The sequence below is a fragment of the Phaseolus vulgaris genome, chromosome 11 (assembly GCF_000499845.2).
Source record: "Phaseolus vulgaris cultivar G19833 chromosome 11, P. vulgaris v2.0, whole genome shotgun sequence".
Lineage (NCBI taxonomy): Eukaryota > Viridiplantae > Streptophyta > Magnoliopsida > Fabales > Fabaceae > Phaseolus > Phaseolus vulgaris.
In genome coordinates, this window is record NC_023749.2 from 53,115,903 (window position 1) to 53,137,023 (window position 21,121).

The following is a 21,121-nucleotide window of genomic DNA, read 5'->3' on the forward strand; positions in this document are numbered from 1 at the left end:
GGCTTATTGAATGGTTTTTACTTGGTGTAATTACTTTCTGCACCCTATCAATGCACCTATTTAAATATGAAAAGACTAAATTACCCTTAAATTATGTTTCCAGATTACGAAAGTACCCTTAAATATGTTACCAGATTTTTTTAGATTTTTTTTTTAGAATGAACTTTTTATATTGCGGATTTTTTATCTGAAATGAAATTTTGATTTTTTTACAAATTTTTAATTTCAGGACATAATAATCTCTGGATCTACTTTTCCATATTACTTTTAATTCTGGATTTTATTTCCATAATAAGGGTATTTTCGGAATTTTGAAACTACGTAAAATGTAGGTTCAAAAAATTGGGTGTAGAAAGAATTTACTTTTATTTAGGCATCAACAACCCACTTTCACTTGGGGCATATTGCTTCCTGCACCCCTCGATTTAACATACATTCCCAAATTTTTGAAATTACTATTTTTCCTTTTTAAAGTAATCTTCGAATTATCTGTTGTGAAACATTTTTCTAAAATATAATCATAAGATAACATAATATTTCTGGAACACATTAAATATATTCTGAAATAAGTTTTTCATTAACAGAAATTCTAGAACGATTTTTTCAGAATTCATATAATATTTTTCAAAATGCTTTTTTCAAAAATGAACTTTCTAGAACAAGTTTTCTGTAACACATAAAATATGTTCTGGAAAATCTTTTCAGAAAAATATTTTTTCCAGCACTCTTCTTCTCTTTTTCTGCAGAAACACGAAAATGGTGGTAGGGACGAAGTGAGGGAGAAGTAGACGGGGCAACTCAGTCATTTCACCTAATTATGGAAGTTCAAGTTCAAAAGTGGGGGGTGCAGGAAGTAATTTAGGACATTGTTCGGTTATTGATTATTAGAAAAAGTTGTAATTTCTTTAAAAAATACCAATGAAGTTGACTTTTCAAAAGAAGAATCTTTCTTGTTAGAATTAAAAACTAATGGAATAGTAGACAAAATCTATGGAACAAAGCTTATAATCTAATCTACTTGTGTGTTGTGGATATCTATGTTTTCTCAAATACCATTTTTAATGAGCAAAGTGTGTAGATAAGTTTTCATGCAAAAGCAAATGTTTATGCTTATAATGGTAGTGCATGTACATGTTGATGCCACCAAGACCCAATTTTAGTGAATGATACCTTCTACTTGTCTTTTCTTTATCTTTTAAGGAAAAAATAAATTAAGTGCATGGTTTTCTTTACACCTATAAAATCTATCATTAATCAAGTTGAAGCCAAACAAGCCTTAACAGCTGTCTAACTATGTCTTGTGATTTTTCTTACTTTACTTGGTTCAACAAATGGTGTTTTTCAAAATTATTATGTTACCCTAATGCATGTAATTGGTTTTCTTTTCTTTTTCTTGGCCAAACCGTGACACAAACCAAGAATCCATAAAAGATAAATCCCATAACTAGCTATTGCTATATTAGTGGTGTTCTATTGTGGAGAGATTCAAGCCACACATTCCAATCAAATAAAAATTGCATTTTTTATTTGAATGTGTAAAAGGGTGCCCTAATAAAGTTCATATGTGTGTAAGTGAGTGAATGAGTTGATTTTGTGATGGAGAAATGTGTGGTTAAATTCACTCCTATGTGTGTATATATATAATATATTTAGGTTTAGGTTTAAACCTTAGAAACTAAAAGAAAAATAACTTTTACTTTAAAATTAGGTTTAATTTTTTTTCTTGAATGATATTCACTACAAGAAAATTATTAAATAACAATTAAATTTAGAGATAAAAAATAATTAGTCATTATTATTAAATAATAATTAAATTTAGAAATAAAATATAATTAGTCATTATATTGACTAAATTAGATACTAGAAACTAAAAAATTATTTATATTTAAAGCGATTTCTATTATTAATAAAAATTTATAAAATAATTTATAAATTAGTATTAAATTAGTTGTCAATATTTTAGTTATTAATAATTTAAATTATAAATTAAATTATAAAAGAATAATAAAGATTAATTTAAAATATAAAGTAGATAGTAACTAATGATTAATATAATTTAAAAAATATTTTATAAATTTATATTAATAAGAAAAACTATTTTAGATATCAATAAATTTGATATTATTTTACAAACTAAAAAAATTATTGGTATCTAAAATAATTTCTAAATTAATATCTAATTAACTACCAGATACTAATTTATAAACTATTTATTAATAATAAAAAATATTTTATATATCAATAATTTTTTATTATCTAAAATAATATGTAATTTAGTTAATATATTAACTGATTTTTTTTTATCGATATCTATTTAATGATTTTTTTATAATATTTAATGTGTTATTTCTTATTAATTTTAATTATTCTAATGTATTTGTTGTGACATCACTTACTTATAGTCACTTCCAAACCTTTTAAAGATATTTATTTAAAACGGACAAAATATTATAAGAACTAAAACAAAACAAGAATAGATAGGTTGAAAGTACTTAAAAAAAATATATATATATATCACTTTTTTACAATGATCAAAAGTTTTAAAGCTAAAAAATAAAATACAATTCTATTTCAGAAATAAAATACTTAAATTTATTTTTGAGTCTGAAATAATTGGAATAAACTAATAAATTTACATAAAAACGACAATACATATATTTTGTCATTAACATCTTGTTTTGTAGTAATTATTGATAGAAGTCTAACTCAGAAAATTTCTATAATTTTGTTTCCCTTTATTATTCTTTCAAAAAAAATCATATAATAATTTCAACCATAAATACTCAATCATGGCCGTTAAAAATTGTAGGAGATTTCATGTTAATATTTCACTTCAATCGTTCAATTGTGCTTTTATTTTACATTTTTAAAAATTATTTTAGTGAAAAAAAAAATCAAAATTAACTTTTAGACAATAGAGACAAGAAAAAAAGATTTAAGAGTATGAAGAAAAAACAATAACAGAATCCAATACTAGTGTCGGTTTATTGATAAAAGATTTTAAGTATTAGGATGAAATACAACAGTTTGTAAATATAAAAAAAAAAAACTAAAATAAAAAATAAAAAGTAGATTTTTTCTAAAATAAAAACCAAAAGTTATAATTTATATTTAAAAACCATAAAAAAAATCATTAAAATAAAAATTAATTTTACATATTAAAATAATTAATTATTATATTGATTAAATTACAAACTATTTTATAAATGAAAAAAAAAATTATATCTAAAGTAACTTTTATTATTAATAACAAAATTATAAAGTAGTTTTTTAATTGGTATTTAATCATGTCAAAATTTTAGTTACTAACTACTTTATATTCTAAGTTAATCTTTTAAAAAGTAATTTAAAATTTAAAATATCAGAGTTTGGTTTTTTGAGTGTAATAGTGAAAAAGTTGACAGATAATTCACCCTTCATGTCACTCTACAGAATCCGTACATGAGATTTTTACTTCACATGCCTCCTCGTTCAATTTTTTTTTAAGTCATTAGATCTGTTTCCTAGTTTGATTTGAGAATCTCTCCCCTTCTTCTATTTCGTTTCGAAGAGTAATTATGACTAATTCAATCACGTTTTCATGTTCCAATTGAACACTTTCCTTTTTATTATTCTAAAAGAATAAGATTTTTTTCTTTCTTTTTACCAAACATATGTGGATCCAATCACGATCTTCTAATAAAAACAATAAATTTTAGTTAGTTAATTTAGATACTAATTTAAAAACTATTCTATATTTTTTTATCAATAATAAAGACGACTTTAAATATCAATAATATTTTAATCTTTAAAATATTATTTAATTAATCAATATAATAAATAATTATTTTTATTTTAAATTTTATTGTTATTTAATAATTTTGTATGATGATAATTGATTTTGACTTAAATTTTGTGATCTTTATCAATTATAAGGTAATTGACATTACTTATAATTATATTTGACAATATCGACAACATGTTACACCTAATAATATATTTTTCAATAATTATTTTATTGAGATTCAAATTATAATACTCATGAACCCCTTATGCTAATTATTAATCAAACACTTCTTACTAAACTAAAAAATATACTTTATAATTAAAATGGACTTTTATAGTTAAAAATGTAATAATTTATACTTCAACATTTTACACTTGAATGACTTAATTTTTACACTCACAAGAAATTTATGGATAAAAATGTAGTTTAGAAGATTTGAAAAGGTAATTAATAGATTTGGTTATGAGCACTCACCAAAAAGTGTTGAACATTATCCTTTTGGTTGAAATATTGGTAGAAGTGAGGGCAATGCCATCTTCTTTATTTTGGTACATTGGTTGGAGTCAGTCTTTGCCCTAAAGTCAAACACAACCCTTTTCTTTTGTCCCCTTTTCAGGAGTTATCACCATCTTCAAACCTTCATTCATTTCTCTTTTCCTTTTTCTCAAATTCAATTTTGTATCCCACCAACCATATTCATCCACACACCATATTTAATGCCAAATGAGATTCTATTACAACAAATGGGGAACACAAATTTCCATCCACACAAATAACCAATGGATAATATTAGGGTTTGTAGATAATATTAGGTTTATAGTAAAAGAAAATTATTAAACCAAATTTTAGATCAAAATAATTAGTTATTGTTGGAGTAAATTATAGACTATTTTCCTTGGATGCTTCGTAATCGATGGAATGTTTGTCTTAATTACGGTGGAAAAATTGGGTTTACGGTTACTCATATTTTTCGTGAAGGAAATGTGTGTGCTGATATGTTGACTAATTTAAAACTTTTTTCATAGAGAATCTTTTCTTTGGTATAATAGGCTTCCACCTTGTTTGTTTTTAGAATTCTTTATGAATAGGTATAATCTACCTATGTATCGTTTTTGTTAACATATGGGTTTTGGTCTAGTCCCCCGTATTTTTGTATTTTCTTTCTTTTTTCTTTTGTTTAATAATATTTTTTTCATGTGATGGTAAATGATTGTTGTTACTTGAGGTGTCAGCCTAACTGAGATCTTAAGTGACATAATGATGCCTAACATGAAAGCTTTTATTTAAAAATAAAAAATAAAATTATAGACTATTTTATAAACTAAAAAAAAATATTGGTATCTAAATTAGTTTTTATTATTAACAATTTTTTTTAAATAGTATCTAAATTGGTATATAATATTTAGCTATTTACTACTTTATATTTCAAATTAGTCTCTATTAGTCTTTTAAAGACCAATTTAGAATCTAAAATATTAGTAACTAAAACTTAGGTAGCTAATTTAGATACCAATTTAAAAATTATTTTATATTTTTTTATAAATAATATAAATCACTGTAGATACCAATAATTTTTTAGTCTCTAGATTAGTATCTAATTTAGTTAATATGATGACTAATTATTTTTTGTCTTTAAATTTGATTGTATTTATCGATTTTCTTGTAGGGTTTCATCAAACTAATTGAAATTAAAGTTCTATAATAAAAAATAGTATAAAAACTCTTAGTTTTAGGTTTGAGTATGATATAATTAAGATGCATATGCATGAATTCAGTTGGTGTATATAAATTACCAATTAATAAATGTTCAACCATATATCCTAAGTTATACAAAAGGTGACATATATCAACTTTCATGTTATTAATGGGTTTAAACTTATAGTTATTATTAGTGTTTTTTTTGGACGAATTGCTTTTTATTATTTACTTTAATATTGGTTGACGAGGTTGAATATTTGGTGTTTATATTAATTTGTATATATTTAATGCTTGATTAGAATTTTGTTGTTAGTAATTTTATTTATAATTATTAATATATTTATCATGAATTTTAATCAATTGTTAACGAGAGTAAAATAAGGGTAAAAAAACAAAAGTTGATTGTTCTTATTATTTTTTATAAACTCTAGTTAATTTTTCAAAATTTTAAATGTATATTAATAAGAATTGATTAAGCTATAATTTCATTTTTTCAATATTTATTTCACTTTTAAAATTAAAACTATTATAATAAGAAGAATTATAAAAAATAATGAGTCGATCTTGTTTTAATTTGTCTTATTATTGATTAAAAAAATAAGATAGGTTAACTTGTTATATCGAAAATTCTTTACGAACATAAAATAAACAGTTATAAATTTGACGTGTATTATGAAATATTAAAAATTTACATTATATATATATATATATATATATATATATATTATCTGTATGATATACACACTTGCATCTATTTAAGCAAAATTATCCAAACAAATAGAACAATACACTTGCATTTTTTATGCTAATTAAGACACTTGCATGGACAAAACTTAATATTTTTAAAATTAAGTTTTTTATTTTATTATTTAAACACATAATCAAAACCAAACTAAGAAGTGGGTTAAAATTTGATCTACCAATATAATTTAAAAAGCACACTCAATAATATAAATACTTTATATGTCTTTAGTTATTTAATTAATGTGTGTAGCTAAGTAAATTAAGAGAAGTATTACTTTGATATATTAAATTATTTCATTTTAATTAATATTTAACACTTAATCTATAAATATTAATGATTTGAATTACATTATACATATTTATATTTTTCAAATAAGTTTTAAATTTTTATTTAAATTTTTAATTAAAAATAAGTTTACGGAAAACTTGCTTCCTTACACCAAATTGTTAAATCATATAAAATGGCCAATATAAAATAACAAATTCAAAAATGGTAATTCATACCATTAAACTAATAAAAATATACTAAACGAGTAAAAAATCTTCACCTCCTTTATTTTGTTGTTTATGAAGTTATTATGTGAAAACAATTTTTAATTAAAAGATATTATGTAAAATTTGTTGTTCTGAATTCAAGTTATTTGAGATAATATACTTATTAATTATTTTTTTGGAGTTTAAAGTTTTATCATGTTTTTGTCTTTAAAAATCAATTTATCGGGTTAAATAAAAAAATTATTTAAATTGTTTTTATCCTAATTGTTAAATAATATGAGACTATTGAATTTACTATAACAAACCCTTTAGTAGTATCCTTTTCATTCCAATAATTTCACATTATTTAAGAGTCGAGATTAATAATAATTAATTTTTTTTTAACTCTTCAAAATGGATAAAATAATAATGAAACTTGAAGTTCCAAATTAAATAATCCCTATAATATTAATATTATGATTAATCCTACGAGTATTATTTCACTAGAATTATTAATATGAAGATATTATTCTTATAACACTATAGAAAATAAAGATAATATGAGTCTCCTTTCAAATTCGTATAATAGTGATTTTAAATATAAGAATATAAAAAGAATAAGATGAGAAGCAAAAAGAGAAATAGAGTATTGTAGGAGATGCTCTTAATCTCGCACTCATGCAAATCCGCACACGTGTCAAAGGGAATGGTGGGTCCCACCTCAATTGCATCATCTCGATGCTACAACAATGACTCACCATATATATTATACTTGCACTTGCGTAATCAATTTTGCAATTTCAAATCAACGGTTCACGTTGGTTGGCCCGTGCAATGGACTCACTGTACAAAAAGATTGTGTAGAAAATTTAAAACAGTAGGACCCACCATTGAGCACCGTCCCTTAGCCACAGCACATTGTGTTTTTGTTTTTGTTTTTGAATGGATGATATGACATGACATGTATGATATGACAGCATGTACGAGTGTATGTTATGAGGTTGTCTTTTAAATTGGATCGTATGTGTATTTATACCGATACTTATACCAAAATTGTTAAAATGTTTAATTCAAAAAAATTTGTTAAATTTTTTATAATTTTAAACACTAAATTCTGTTCAGTTAAGGTTGAATAATGTGACTGTTTCGGTAAATGTGGTGTGACGAGTAATTTGGACTGCAGTAGTAAGCGAGTTATGGAAGCATAGAAACAACGTAATCATTAAAAGGAGGAGTAGTCGATCGTTTAAAGGTAATTGTCTTAGTTTAAGTAAATGTTTGGTTTTGGATTACGTCGAAGTTTCTCTTAGTATTTTTCTTTCTTAATATATTATTGAGGTCAGATGTAGCACAGACACTGATACGACACGGACACTCACACGGATACAAAGATACGTATAATATATAAAATGTAAGATACAAGGACACATATCTATATATTATATAATTATGAATTATATAAATTGACAATGAAGATTTATGTGCACAAGTATGTTTTATATTATTTTTTGGAGAAAAAAATATTTTTCATGACTGGTTCAAGAGGATATGTTTTTTTTATTTTTATAATCATAATAAAAAATTATACAATAAGTTTGAGTTTTTAGAAAATTAATGTATTTTTCCTTTTTAAAATTGTGTTAAAACCGTACTAGAATTGTCAGAAATCCAACAAATACTTTTTGAATTTGACATTTCACGGATACGTGTTCTACAATTGTCATACGAGTGTCGGTGTCCGATATGAGTATCCGACACCGATTTAAGAAAAGTGTCTGAGCTTCATAGGATCAGACACTTGTTTTTAATTATAAGTGTTTGGTGAAGGTTTTTTTTTAGGTGGAAGTGGCTTAAGTCTATTATTTTGTATAAGAATTTAAATTTGAAATAGTTCACATTTATTCATTTTTTATTGCTGATAAAAAAAATACATTATTCTTCTAAAAATTCAAATTTGTTATATAAATTATTATTTTATTTTAAAAATAAAAAATAAATTCTTTTGAACCAACAACAAAAAATATTTTTTTAAAAAATTAAAACATATTTACACACAAATATTTATTATAAATTTATATAATTTATAATTATATAATATATATATATATTCATATCTTATCTTATTATTCAATATTTTAAATATTATACTTATTTTTATATCTATATCTGTGGAGTTCGTGTGAATATTTATGTTAGATAGTGAATGTATGAATGAATGAGGTTCCTTCATCCAGAAGAAGAAGAGAAAGAGAATCGTGTCGGTTCATTTTCGTCCCGCACCTTAATGTGGTTCCCCACAACACACACCTTCTGATGTCACCCTGAACCCGCCAAGTGTACGATGATTAAGACATCCATCAATAATGCACAAATAATCGATACTCCAATTATTTTATTCAAATATAATCTTTTCCTTTCTCTTTCTTTTTCTTTCTTTCTGAATTACAATTTTTATATTCACTTTTCAAATTCTACCATTTTAGATTCTCGTATTTTAATCAGTATAATTACAAACAGATGAAATTCGATCTCAAATTTAATAGTACAAAATAGTTTTGAATTCTTTTAAAAATTGTTGTAAACTCAATTGGTGTAACTAAAATATAAAAAAGAATAAAGTCACACCACTATAATATAAAAAAAAAGGTGAGTTTTTTTCTTTCTTAACACCTGTTCAAAATATCTATTATGAGAAACTATCTCGCTTAACCAAGAGAAAAAACTATTATGATAATAAATATGTTTTTTCATTTGTTTAATAATATTATTTCCAAAACTTCAATTCCACAATTATAATGAAACTAAAATAACAACTTTTCCACACATTTTGTGTGCAATTATCCTATTTTTTTTAAATATATGCATAAAAAATACATAGATAGAAAAAAATACTTAGCCTTTTTAACTTCAACATTCAATTTGTGTTAGATACATTTTTTTTAGTGGAGGTCAATCAGATGAAGTCATATTTTAATCATGACGGTTGGGTTGCTATGTTTATTGTGTGTCGAATTACAATAAAGGGGTTTGATTCCTAATGAAACAATTATTAAGAGAAAATTGTTGCAGAGTATATCAATTGTCCTGTGACGAAGGTTGATGGCCGTAGAAAAAAGTTTCACCTTAACTATTAGCTAAAACTTTTGACTTAATGGTAAACATACTTTTGACCTAGTGGTAAACATTTGATCCAACAATAATACTCTCGTATCACATTGTATTTTTACTCTAAGATTATTACAACAAAATACACTAGAATCATCATCAAAGACAATATGAATCTTGAGTTATATCTCAATGATATAGATTAATTTATCACACTCAATACCTCATGGGCTTTATGAAATATTCATGTTGAGCATGTTCCACTAGAAATCAACACGACTCATTCCAAACCCTTTTGATTTACAATCCTCAGTTTCCCGACGTTAAATGATTCTTTTGCACAAAAACTACTATCATAATAATATAAGAACTCATATTTATTTCTCACTACTATATATCTTAATTCACATAATTTAGACCATCACTAGTAAACACAAAGAAATTTGGTTTTTTCTTGATGAATTCTTCTACTCAATATTACAACCCTTACTAAAAAAAATAGTTTTCCCACGAATTTGGATCTATAGGTAATTTTTCATTTACCCGTTATTTCTTATATATAATAATATTGACGGTGTCTTTTATTTATTTATTATTTATTATTTTATTATTATTCGAAGCAAGTGTCCAAAGCAAGTCCCTTAGAAAGTATAGTGGGTACATATTTTTTGTTTGAGACGGTGGTACTAAGATGAACATGAATCTTTTGGACCTTATACTAGGATGCCTTCATTCTTCATTACATAATTAATAATTATAATAATAAGTAGGGTGCTTTAATTTTCTACTAGACTACTAGGATACTATTCTCTTTTTCAAACTTGTGTTTATGTTTCTCCTCAACGTACACTGCTTTAAAGCAAAGTTATTCCTCTCTAAACAAAGTCAAATCATGTTTTTCAATGCTGCATAATATCCACTTTATCTTATAATAAAGAAAAAATCTTAAATTTTCAATTTTATTAATAACAAACAAGTTCATAGAAAGAAACAAAATTATAAATGTAAAAAGAGTTTATTCACTTCTAAAAAATTATTAAATAATTATAAAGGGTTTTATAGTCTTTATTTTATCAATATAGTAATTAATTAATTTTTATTTTTAAAATTAATTTTTATTTAATAATTTTTTTTATAGTGATAGGTGATGGACCTGGCAAATATTGCTAATTTTTAAAAATTTGGATAAAAGTAGTGAAGCAAGAAGAACAAATTGAAGTTGTCTGAAAAAAGACACAATAAACAAAGGAATAATTATCCTAAAGTTTTACTTGGTTAACATCATGATATGCACTTTAATTAAATGCATGAATGATGAGAAATAGGCATGTGGGATGGTTACTTTAGGGGAATAATAATGAATTGGCATAAAACCCTACTAATATTTTTGAAAAATGAATTTAGTGATTAAGAATGAAGTTATTTAATTTGTGAAAATGTGTTGTGAAAAGGACTTTTGTAGGAGTTTCTTAAGGATAAGAATAGAAGGGAAAATGGTAGTGTGGGGTCCATTAAGGGAATGGTAGCCCTTGGGGGGAGCTGAATAGAAAGTTTGAAAGAGTCCAAAAGAAAAGACATGGTTTTGCATTGACATTGAATAGAAAGAAGGTTTCATTTTGATGGGACCGTGTTTGGTTAGGTATTGTCTATTTATGAAGCATTAACCTAACCAAACCCCAAACGCAGAAGCGATTTTCCCGCCTTCATTTATATAAGCTTCTTTAGGTGGGGAACCTCATCCATGCCTAACACCAACTAGGATATTTCCTTTCTCTTTTGGCCTCTAGTGCCCTTTGTACTCGTCAATACATTTTCATTCTTTTTTATACTATTAAAAAAAATAGACTTTAAGTCTAACTCAACCCCATAAAACCGGCTCATAGGGTTGAGGTTTGCACCCACTTATATACAATGAAAGACTCTAATCTCTAGTCGATGTGGGATCTCCAACACACACAAAATCACTTATTTCATTCAAACAAACTATAACACTTCTCATTTCAATTCTCAAAATTTTCAAAAATACCATAATTTATTCTTTACTTAAATTTTATATACATGATACTATTTTGTTTGTAGAAAAATTATTAAATAGTAACTTTACCCTAGTTCACGAGAAAGAGTCCTAGGGATAGACCCATTTGTTTTACACCGAGAAGAAATTAATAGAATAGTCTGATATTAGATGAAGAGGTACCCAAATTTAGAGATAAAATAATTAATCACTATATTAACTAAATTGGATATTATTTTATAGACTACAAAAATATTTGCATCTAAAGTGGTTTCTGTTATTAATAAAATAGTTTATAAATTGGTATCTAAATTAGCTATTAAAGTTTTAACTACTAATATTTTAGATTTTAAATTAGTCTCTGAAAGACTAATAGAGACTGGTCTATAATATAAGTAATTAGTAGATAAAACTTTAGTAGTTGATGGTTAGATACCAATTTAGAAACTACTTTATAAATTTTTATTAATAATAGAAACTACTTTAGATACCAATAATTTCTTTAGTTTATAAGATGATTTCTAATATAGTTAATATAATAACTAATTATTTTGGTCTCTAAAATTAATTTATATTTCACAATTTGTTTGTAGTGTATGATGTGAAGTGAGAATGTTCGTCTACATAATTTATTCTTTACTTATATTTTATCTACGTGATACTATGATGTTAGGTGATAATGTTTGTCTATCGATAATTCTGTAATGTGATGTGAGAATTTGAATATATCCATTTAAGATATTTTTTTTTTAAATATTAAATCCTAAACCTTAGTTTTTATAAAGATATGTTATTATGTTTCTAATTAATGCATAAAAAGTTGATGTGATTAAGTACTTAAAAGTGATTTAAGATTTAGTGTGAGTGTTAGTGTTTTTTTTTGAAGTATTTAGGTATAAGATTGTTAGTGAAGAAAATAATGTTTTTTAGTGACAGCTTTTCATATTTAATGTTGTCTAATATTTCCACGCTGAGTATATTAAATGAAAAAACAAGAATATGTAAAAATATTTTTTAAGCAGTGTTGTTAAAATCATGTGGAAATATATACTTTCTTTTCTATAGTTTTTGGACTCCTATTTAATATATTTAAATATTTTTGAATCCTGATTTTAATTGTGAATATAATTTGAGTTAAAATTATGATTTAATTGAACTATTTCTAGCATATAGTATCATCATTAAAGTTTTCTCCTTCAAACAAACAAATATTCATCCCCCATATCATAGTTATAAAATTTGAAATACTAAATTATTTATAGGATAAATTATTTCACGATTATAGATATCGATAAATATAAATGTTTATTTTTACAAATAATTGATTATGAACAATGAATTAATCTAATATATTAGTTAAATCTAAATGTAAATGTTTGTTATGTAGATAATTAACTATGAATAATAAATAATCGATTATTCTGATTTAGAATATTTGGTGGGTTACATGAATAATATGATCATAAATTATATTTAATTATAATTAATTATATATATCACTCAATAATAATAAAACTCTTAAAAAGGAAACTCTCTCATTCATTGATAAATCATTTCATACTCTATAAGAATAGAATCTTACATCTTGATTGATTGAAAAATAAGTGTTAAAGATTCATAAAAAAATGTGATTATGCTATGGGTTTTTCACTGTAAACCTATCACGTTTTAGGTGATATTTTTTTTTATTTTCTTTTAAAATTTTCATTGATAATATTTTTTTTAAATAATGTTTTATAGAGTGATTTGTATTTTTTATTTTAGTTAGACAAATATTTTTTGTAATTAAATAATTCAAGATTTTTAGTGAAAATTTCAGTTTGACGTGGACTTAGGAAGAATCAAACCAACACAAATTTTTATGTGTGATGTTTTGTATCATCTTTCTCTCATTATCTTAATTTTGTTATACTTAATTTCTCTTATCATTAACAATTTACGAACAAATTTATTCAAAAATTTAGAAATAATTTTTTATCCAATTCACGCTTCTCTTCGTTGTGTTTTTAACTAACTTTTTGTTTTATAATAATATATAATGGATTTGGTATATATATATATATAATTAAGTAATATTACAGAATAAATTTTATCTCCCCCTTTAAGGTATTATGATAATTTCTTAATATATCAAAGGATAACTACTAAAGAGTCATTATTAGAGTAAAATTAAGAAAAATACTAAATATATATATTTATTTATTAACTATGTTTACCTATTTAATTAAACATTGAAGAGTTAATATTTACTATATAATTGATTAATTAAAAGTAACTTCACATAATTATTGCACACGTTAGAAAATATTTATTTAATATATAAGTTATTCTAAATTTAATTTTATCTATTTACAATATATACACTACACTACAATGCTATTTTTCTAAGTTAGATATAATCAAAATTTTATATTTGGTCAAATTTTACATATGCATTCACGTATCATATTTTAAAATTAACATGCTTAACATATTTGAAAAAAATTTGTTATGAAAAAAATATTAATTCTTATTTAAATGACATGGTAAGGAGATTTTTTAAATATATATATATATATATATATATATATATTTTAAATGATGAATTATATTATTTAAAATATTATTTATATATTATTGATATTGATTTATTACACAAAACGGCTTATGTATGAAATTTTAACTTAAACATGGAAGATTTATTGGTGAGAAAACAATAAACTAAAAATATTTGTTTTTTTTTCTACATTGTTTAAAATTATAATTTGATTATAAATATAATAGTTGGCTCCAAATTATATATACTAAATCGTAATTACACATATATTAAAACTAAAAATATCATTTCTATTTTGTATATCATATTTTAATATGATTTAGTTGTTTGCTGTATATACATAACATAATGATGATTTTTTACATTATCTTATAAACTACGTACAATATATTTAATATGTATATTTAAAATTTTAATTGTACATGATATTTAATAAAAATATTACTTTTTAATAAAGAAGTTATTTTTCATTTATTATAATATTTTGTGGATAATATATTAATTTTTTGAAGATGTGTAATTTAGTATTTATTATTTCTGAGAGTTTTTTTAAATAAAAAAAGGAAGATTTTTTTTGAAGTGCTTCGATTTGACTCCACAATTAACACAATTGACCACTGTCCTCACTCTGCCATCATTGGCGCACGTGTCACTCTCTCATTGGCGGATTCCAAACCAAATTTCATTCTTCTTCAATGTCCGAATCAAGTCCAACCTTACCTGTAACCGGTTTAGCCCTTCCCTCTCTCCGTCCTATTCTCTCCCACCCTCGCTTTCCCTCCCACCCACCATCCCGGTTCCCCGAATCCCCTCTCCAGAGACTTCATTTGGACTTGCATTTGGCGTGCATTTCACCACCATTTCACTCCCCTCTCAGATAAATTCACCCTTAATTTCCCCGAATTTCATTTCCATTTCAATTTCTCTCTTCTGTTCTTTTTCTTCACTATACGTTACCTTCTCTCTCTCTCTCTCTAACTTCACACCTTCATACACACTTTCTCTCTCTTTTTCTTCTTTGCTCTCTCATGTTCCCTCAGTTTCATCGATGGAGAGTGAAGCCTAAACTCTTCTCCACTCTCTCAGATCTCGCCATTTCTTCATTCTTCGCTCATTCTCGCTTCGCATTTCCTCATTCTTTCGCTTTCTAAACTTCATCCTCACGGTGAATTACTCTCTCTCTTACCTCATGATTTTTCCTTTTATTTTTCTCGCCATTTTAATCCTTTCTTAATCTGTTCATGTTCTCACTTTCGTTTGTCAGCTCATGAATTTGCACGATCATAGAATGATTAGTGAATCGATTTTTTTAATCGTAGTTGTAATGATTTTTCTTCATTTTTCCTTTTTCCTTTTTCATTTTGCAGTTGTGTTGATGTTAGGTTTTTTTGTTTGCATCAGATCTGCGTTGTGGGTGCTTCGTTTACATTTAAATTTTACATTTTTATATGTTATTGTTGTTTTCAGCAACTTGCTTGCTTTGAGAAGATTTCAGTAGTTGTTAAGCTATTTTTGTGATTTGTTCAAGTAATTTCATCCATTTTGTATATCTTTTGACTAAGAATGTTGTCTGCATAATCCGTTGTTAGAGTCGTTGAAAAGCTTGTGTGTCAATTTTTTTCTTATATGCTAAATTTGATTTTTTTGAAAAGTTTTTTGGTTTATTGATTTTTGTATGTGAATGTTTTGTCCAGTTAATTGAAGGCATGTGAAAGTGGTCCAGAGAAATCAAAATCTGCACCAACTTCTTCTTCTCAGTGTAAAAGACATACAACTAACGTCAGAGAAATGAAAACGCTAACAGTTAACACCGAAGATTCTTTTTCCAGCTTGCTAGAGCTTGCCTCTAACAATGATATTGAAGCTTTCAAGGTTCTTTTAGAGAAGGATCCTGCTGCAATCAACGAGGTTGGGTTCTGGTATGGGCGTCAAAACGGATCGAAGCAAATTGTTCTTGAGCATCGAACCCCTTTGATGGTTGCTGCTACCTACGGCAGCAATGATGTTCTCAAGCTTATTCTGATGTGCCCTGAGGCGGACGTGAATTTTGCTTGTGGTGCGAATAAAACCACCGCCCTTCACTGTGCTGCTTCTGGTGGATCTGCCAATGCTGTTGAAACTGTGAAGCTGCTTTTATCCGCAGGTGCTGATGCGAGTTGCATGGATGCCTTTGGTAATCGCCCTGTAGATGTGACTGTGGTTCCTCCTAAGCTGCAAGAAATGAAACCTGTACTCGAGGATCTTCTATCGGATAGTGCTTCCGATGGGTTTATTGGTGGGTCAATTGGTGAATTCTCTGTTCCTGTGTCTGTTAATTCATCCAGCCCTGGTTCCCCGAATGGGTTGCCATACTCTCCGTTGGAGTCGCCACCATCTCCAGTGGTGGCAAAGTTTACTGAAGCAGCTATTGGCTCTTTTTCAGAGAAGAAGGAGTACCCCATTGATCCATCTCTGCCTGATATAAAGAACAGCATATACGCCACCGACGAGTTTCGGATGTTTTCCTTCAAGGTGAGGCCTTGTTCCCGTGCCTACTCCCATGATTGGACGGAGTGCCCATTTGTTCACCCTGGAGAAAATGCAAGGAGGAGAGACCCTAGGAAGTTCCATTACAGCTGTGTGCCGTGCCCTGATTTTAGGAAAGGGGCTTGCAGGCGTGGAGACATGTGTGAATATGCTCATGGGGTGTTTGAATGTTGGCTTCACCCAGCTCAGTATCGGACACGCCTTTGCAAAGATGGTACCAGTTGTAATCGAAGGGTGTGTTTTTTTGCTCACACTGCAGAGGAGCTGCGTCCACTCTACGCCTCCACTGGATCTGCCGTTCCTTCGCCACGATCATCGGCCTCCGGTCCTAATGTCATGGACATGGCTGCTGCGATGAGCCTTTTGCCGGGCTCGCCGTCGTCGGTCTCTTCCATGTCGCCATCCCACTTTGGGCAACCCATGTCCCCATCTGCAAATGGCATGTCACTTTCCTCTGGTGCTTGGGCACAGCCAAACGTGCCAGCTCTTCATTTACCAGGAAGCAATCTTCAATCCAGCCGATTGAGATCTTCCCTTAGTGCACGAGACATTCCACCCGAAGACTTCAATGGGATGCTTGATCTTGATGGTCACCAGCACCAGCACCCTTTGAATGACTTGAGCTGTTACTTACAGCCTCGCCCCGGTTCTGGTTGTGTGAGTCGTTCCGGCAGGTCCAAGACCCTAACTCCGGCAAATCTGGAAGACCTCTTTTCTGCTGAGATTTCATCTTCTCCCCGGTATTCGGATCCAGCAGCGGCGTCTGTGTTTTTCCCAACCCACAAATCAGCTGTTCTCAACCAGTTTCAACAGATACAGAGCATGTTATCACCGATTAATACTAATTTGCTTTCTCCCAAGAGTGTTGACCACCCTCTTTTACAGGCCTCCTTTGGTGTCTCTCCTTCTGGAAGGATGTCACCAAGAAGTTTGGAACCAATCTCTCCGATGAGCACACGCCTATCGGCGTTTGCTCAGCGCGAGAGACAGCAGCAGCAGCAGCTACAGCTGCGAAGTGTCAGTTCAAGGGACCTTGGTGCCAACAGTCCTGTCTCCATTGTTGGCTCCCCTGTAAACGCTTGGTCCAAATGGGGATCTCCCAACGGAAAAGTTGATTGGTCAGTAAATGGAGACGAGCTTGGTGGTCAGATGCGAAGATCATCCTCATTTGAGCTTAAGCACAACGGTGAAGAGCCTGATCTGTCATGGGTCCAGTCTCTGGTTAAGGAATCCCCACCTGAGATGATCAAGGAGAAGTTTGGTTCTCCTCTGCCTACAGCACCATCAGCGGATGGACCAAATTCTAACTCCCAAATGGAATCCATTGATCATTCCGTTTTAGGAGCCTGGCTTGAGCAAATGCAACTGGATCAGCTGGTAGTCTAGTAAAATTGACCCTTTACATTATCTTGTTGAGATAGGTATTTAATTTTCCCAAGGTACATATTCTTTTGGTGAAATTTTTTTGGGAAGACAACAAGGAGAGGAGGAATTGTAGTAAAGGAGGTGGTTGGCTGCAAAGTTACCTGAACGATATTCTATTTTTTCTCTTTTTTCTTTCATAATTGTCATTCATTATTTTACTACAGAGCTTCAGGGGAGAGCTGAAGAAACTCTTTCTTGGGGCTCATATTCCATAGGAGAGAAATCCTGTCGAGGTTATCTATTTTTCTTCCAAAACGGCCATTGTCACAGGATTCTGAGTTCACTATCTTGCAAGCTAGATGGTTTATAATGCAACAAAAACCACTAGCATGCCATTGTTTACAAGTTTTTTCTGAAAGTTCACCAAGTTAAGCTTGCTGTCGCCAAAGAACAAGTCGTTGGTCTGTAAGGGAATAATTAGAGATGATCTGCACTGTTGAATATTTACCTGGAATTGTACTGTTTATCATTTTATTTTAAATTCAAATGCAATATTTCCTTTATCTTATCCCTTATCATTGTGTACCCACTTTCATTAAATTTGTGCAACTACCTGTGCTCTGATTTCATGCTCTTCTCTGCAAATTGTTTTGAATGAATAGCTACGTGGTTGCTTGGAATGATTTTGTGGTCCTGCTCTGAAAGCTTGAGATCATTTTTTTAACTGTGAAATCATTGAAGGAATATATCTTTTTGGCTTTTGTTGTTGCTTTGAATGATAAAATTCAAGATCTGGGGTTGGTGTTAATTATGTTGCTGGGCAACACTGCAGAAAGTGGACTTTAGTGTGATGAAAATGGTAGTTGGGATTTTTTTATTGGGGGATTCTTCTGTGCCCTAACTGATAGTTGGTGTTTATGGTTGCACCTACTTGGTGACAAATATATGCATATTTGTAGTTTAGCAAAGTGCATATACCAAATAGTTGAATAAAAACACTGAATCTTGCATCTCTCCATTAAGCCACTCCCACGTATGATGCAGAAATTGTGGTATGCTAGCCTATCATCACTCACCGTAACTGAACTAACAACTCCATTTCAGTTACCAATCCATCATTTTAAGGTTGCTGTGTCACTTCATAAAAAGACAATAATGCATACTATATTATAATGGAAATTATGAAAAATGTTTTAGAAAATATTAACATTTTTTAGGTCTTCCATAATTTGGAGTCTAAAACAACTCTCTTAAACTATAGTCTCGAAAAATGTAGGAGACACGTTTTAGATACCAATAGGATTAATAATAATTTTTTGCATGGTTCTAATATAATTTAAAAAAAAACATTAATTTAAAAAAAAAATTAAATTTATTATATAAAATTTTATTATAATTATAGAAATAAAAAACAAATTCTTTGAATCAATAGAAAAACATAATTTTTTTTTAAAAAGAATTGAAAGATACTGATATATAGAAATTTTTATTGTAATTTGTATAATACTGATACAATAAAAATTTATATAATTTATAATTATATGATATATATATATATATTCGTGTTTTTATGTTTTATATTTTAAAAATTATATGTATATTCATGTCATATCGTATTAATTTCATGTTATATTAGTGTTTGTGTTAATATTTATGCTACATAGGTCTTAAATGTATTGCATTGTATTGATTATTTCCGTGTTGTATTAGTATTCGTGTCATATACTTGTATCGTAATATTCGTGTTGTATTATATTTTGCATTGTATTGATTATCTCCGTATTGTATTAGTATTCGTGTCATATGAGTGTTCATATCGTAGTATTCATGTTGTATTAGTGTTCGTGTAGTATTAGTATCTAGGTTAAATAGGTTTTAATTGCTTTGTGTTGCATTACTATTAGAATTTGTGTTTAAATTTTCAAATTTTGGAGAGAAGGAAAATTGGATGATGAGTGAGGGCGACATGAATTTTTTTGAAATACTTTTAATGGGATGTTACGGTAATAAATTTATGTAATTACTGTTAATTTGATTTTTTTTTTGTAAATATACTTATCATACTAAGAAAATACTACATAGTTATATCGTAATTCATATTACGTAAACAAGGTAAACTTTACCTTAAAAATTGTTTTTTAAAATTGAAATGAGTATAAATTACTTACTAAGATTTAATAATAAACACTTAATAGTAAAAAATTTATTGCGGAAAAGTTAAAGAATGTTTATATATACATATATTTTCCTATTAATTAGTGAAGATATTTTTAATATTTATTTTTCTCTTAAAATGAAAAACCCTTGACCAAGTTTAAGAAAGTGTATGAAAAGAAAATGCAACATGTGGATTTTTGGTGACACGTGGTTTTATTTTCATTTCATGATGGCTCATATCATGTGCACTCTGCAACTTTATCCAACCAAATCTCATGCTTCTGACTTTCCACACCCAAAACAAAAAAAAGTTATTTTTTTTTCTCTATCAAAAGTTATGGATAAAAGAATTTTAGAAAAATATAATATTAATTTTTAGTTATTTTTTTAGAGATTTATAATATCGATTTACTTTTTCTGAATCTAGTCTTTATTAATTTTTTTTGTTTTATATTTTCTAATATCAATTTGTTTGTTTTTTAGTCTTTCTTATTTCTTTTTTTACATTTTCTCTCTTTTAGATGTGATACTTATATATTTATATATTCTGATTATCTGTTTTAATCTCAACAGAACAAATAAAAGAAATTCTTTTTATATTTTCTGTAAATTTTCATTATCTTTTTATGTGATCAATATGGAAAGAACTTGACTTAGAGATAAATCATCAATTTTTTACTTCAATTTTTTTGATAAAAATAATAGTAATAATAAATAAATAAATAAAATAAAAAGC

At 27.4% G+C, this 21,121-nt stretch overlaps 1 protein-coding gene across 2 annotated transcripts; it reads left to right on the plus strand.

Moving 5' to 3' along the window:
- Window positions 1-15,087: 15,087 nt before the first annotated feature.
- On the plus strand, window positions 15,088-18,796 carry LOC137823641 (zinc finger CCCH domain-containing protein 30-like). Of its 2 annotated transcripts, none has more exons than XM_068628861.1 (2): window positions 15,088-15,502; window positions 16,032-18,796. In XM_068628861.1, the coding sequence occupies exon 2, from the start codon at window positions 16,126-16,128 to the stop codon at window positions 18,247-18,249; it is 2,124 nt and encodes a 707-aa protein (XP_068484962.1). In that variant the 5' UTR covers window positions 15,088-15,502; window positions 16,032-16,125; the 3' UTR covers window positions 18,250-18,796. The 2 variants fall into 2 exon arrangements, with proteins under 2 accessions (XP_068484962.1, XP_068484969.1); XM_068628868.1 differs by having other exon boundaries at window positions 15,364-15,502; window positions 16,042-18,796.
- The last annotated feature ends 2,325 nt before the right edge of the window (window positions 18,797-21,121 follow it).

Excerpts from the sequence above, each read along its gene's own strand:
- LOC137823641 (XM_068628861.1), top strand. The coding sequence starts at position 16,126 with ATGAAAACGCTAACAGTTAACACCGAAGATTCTTTTTCCAGCTTGCTA.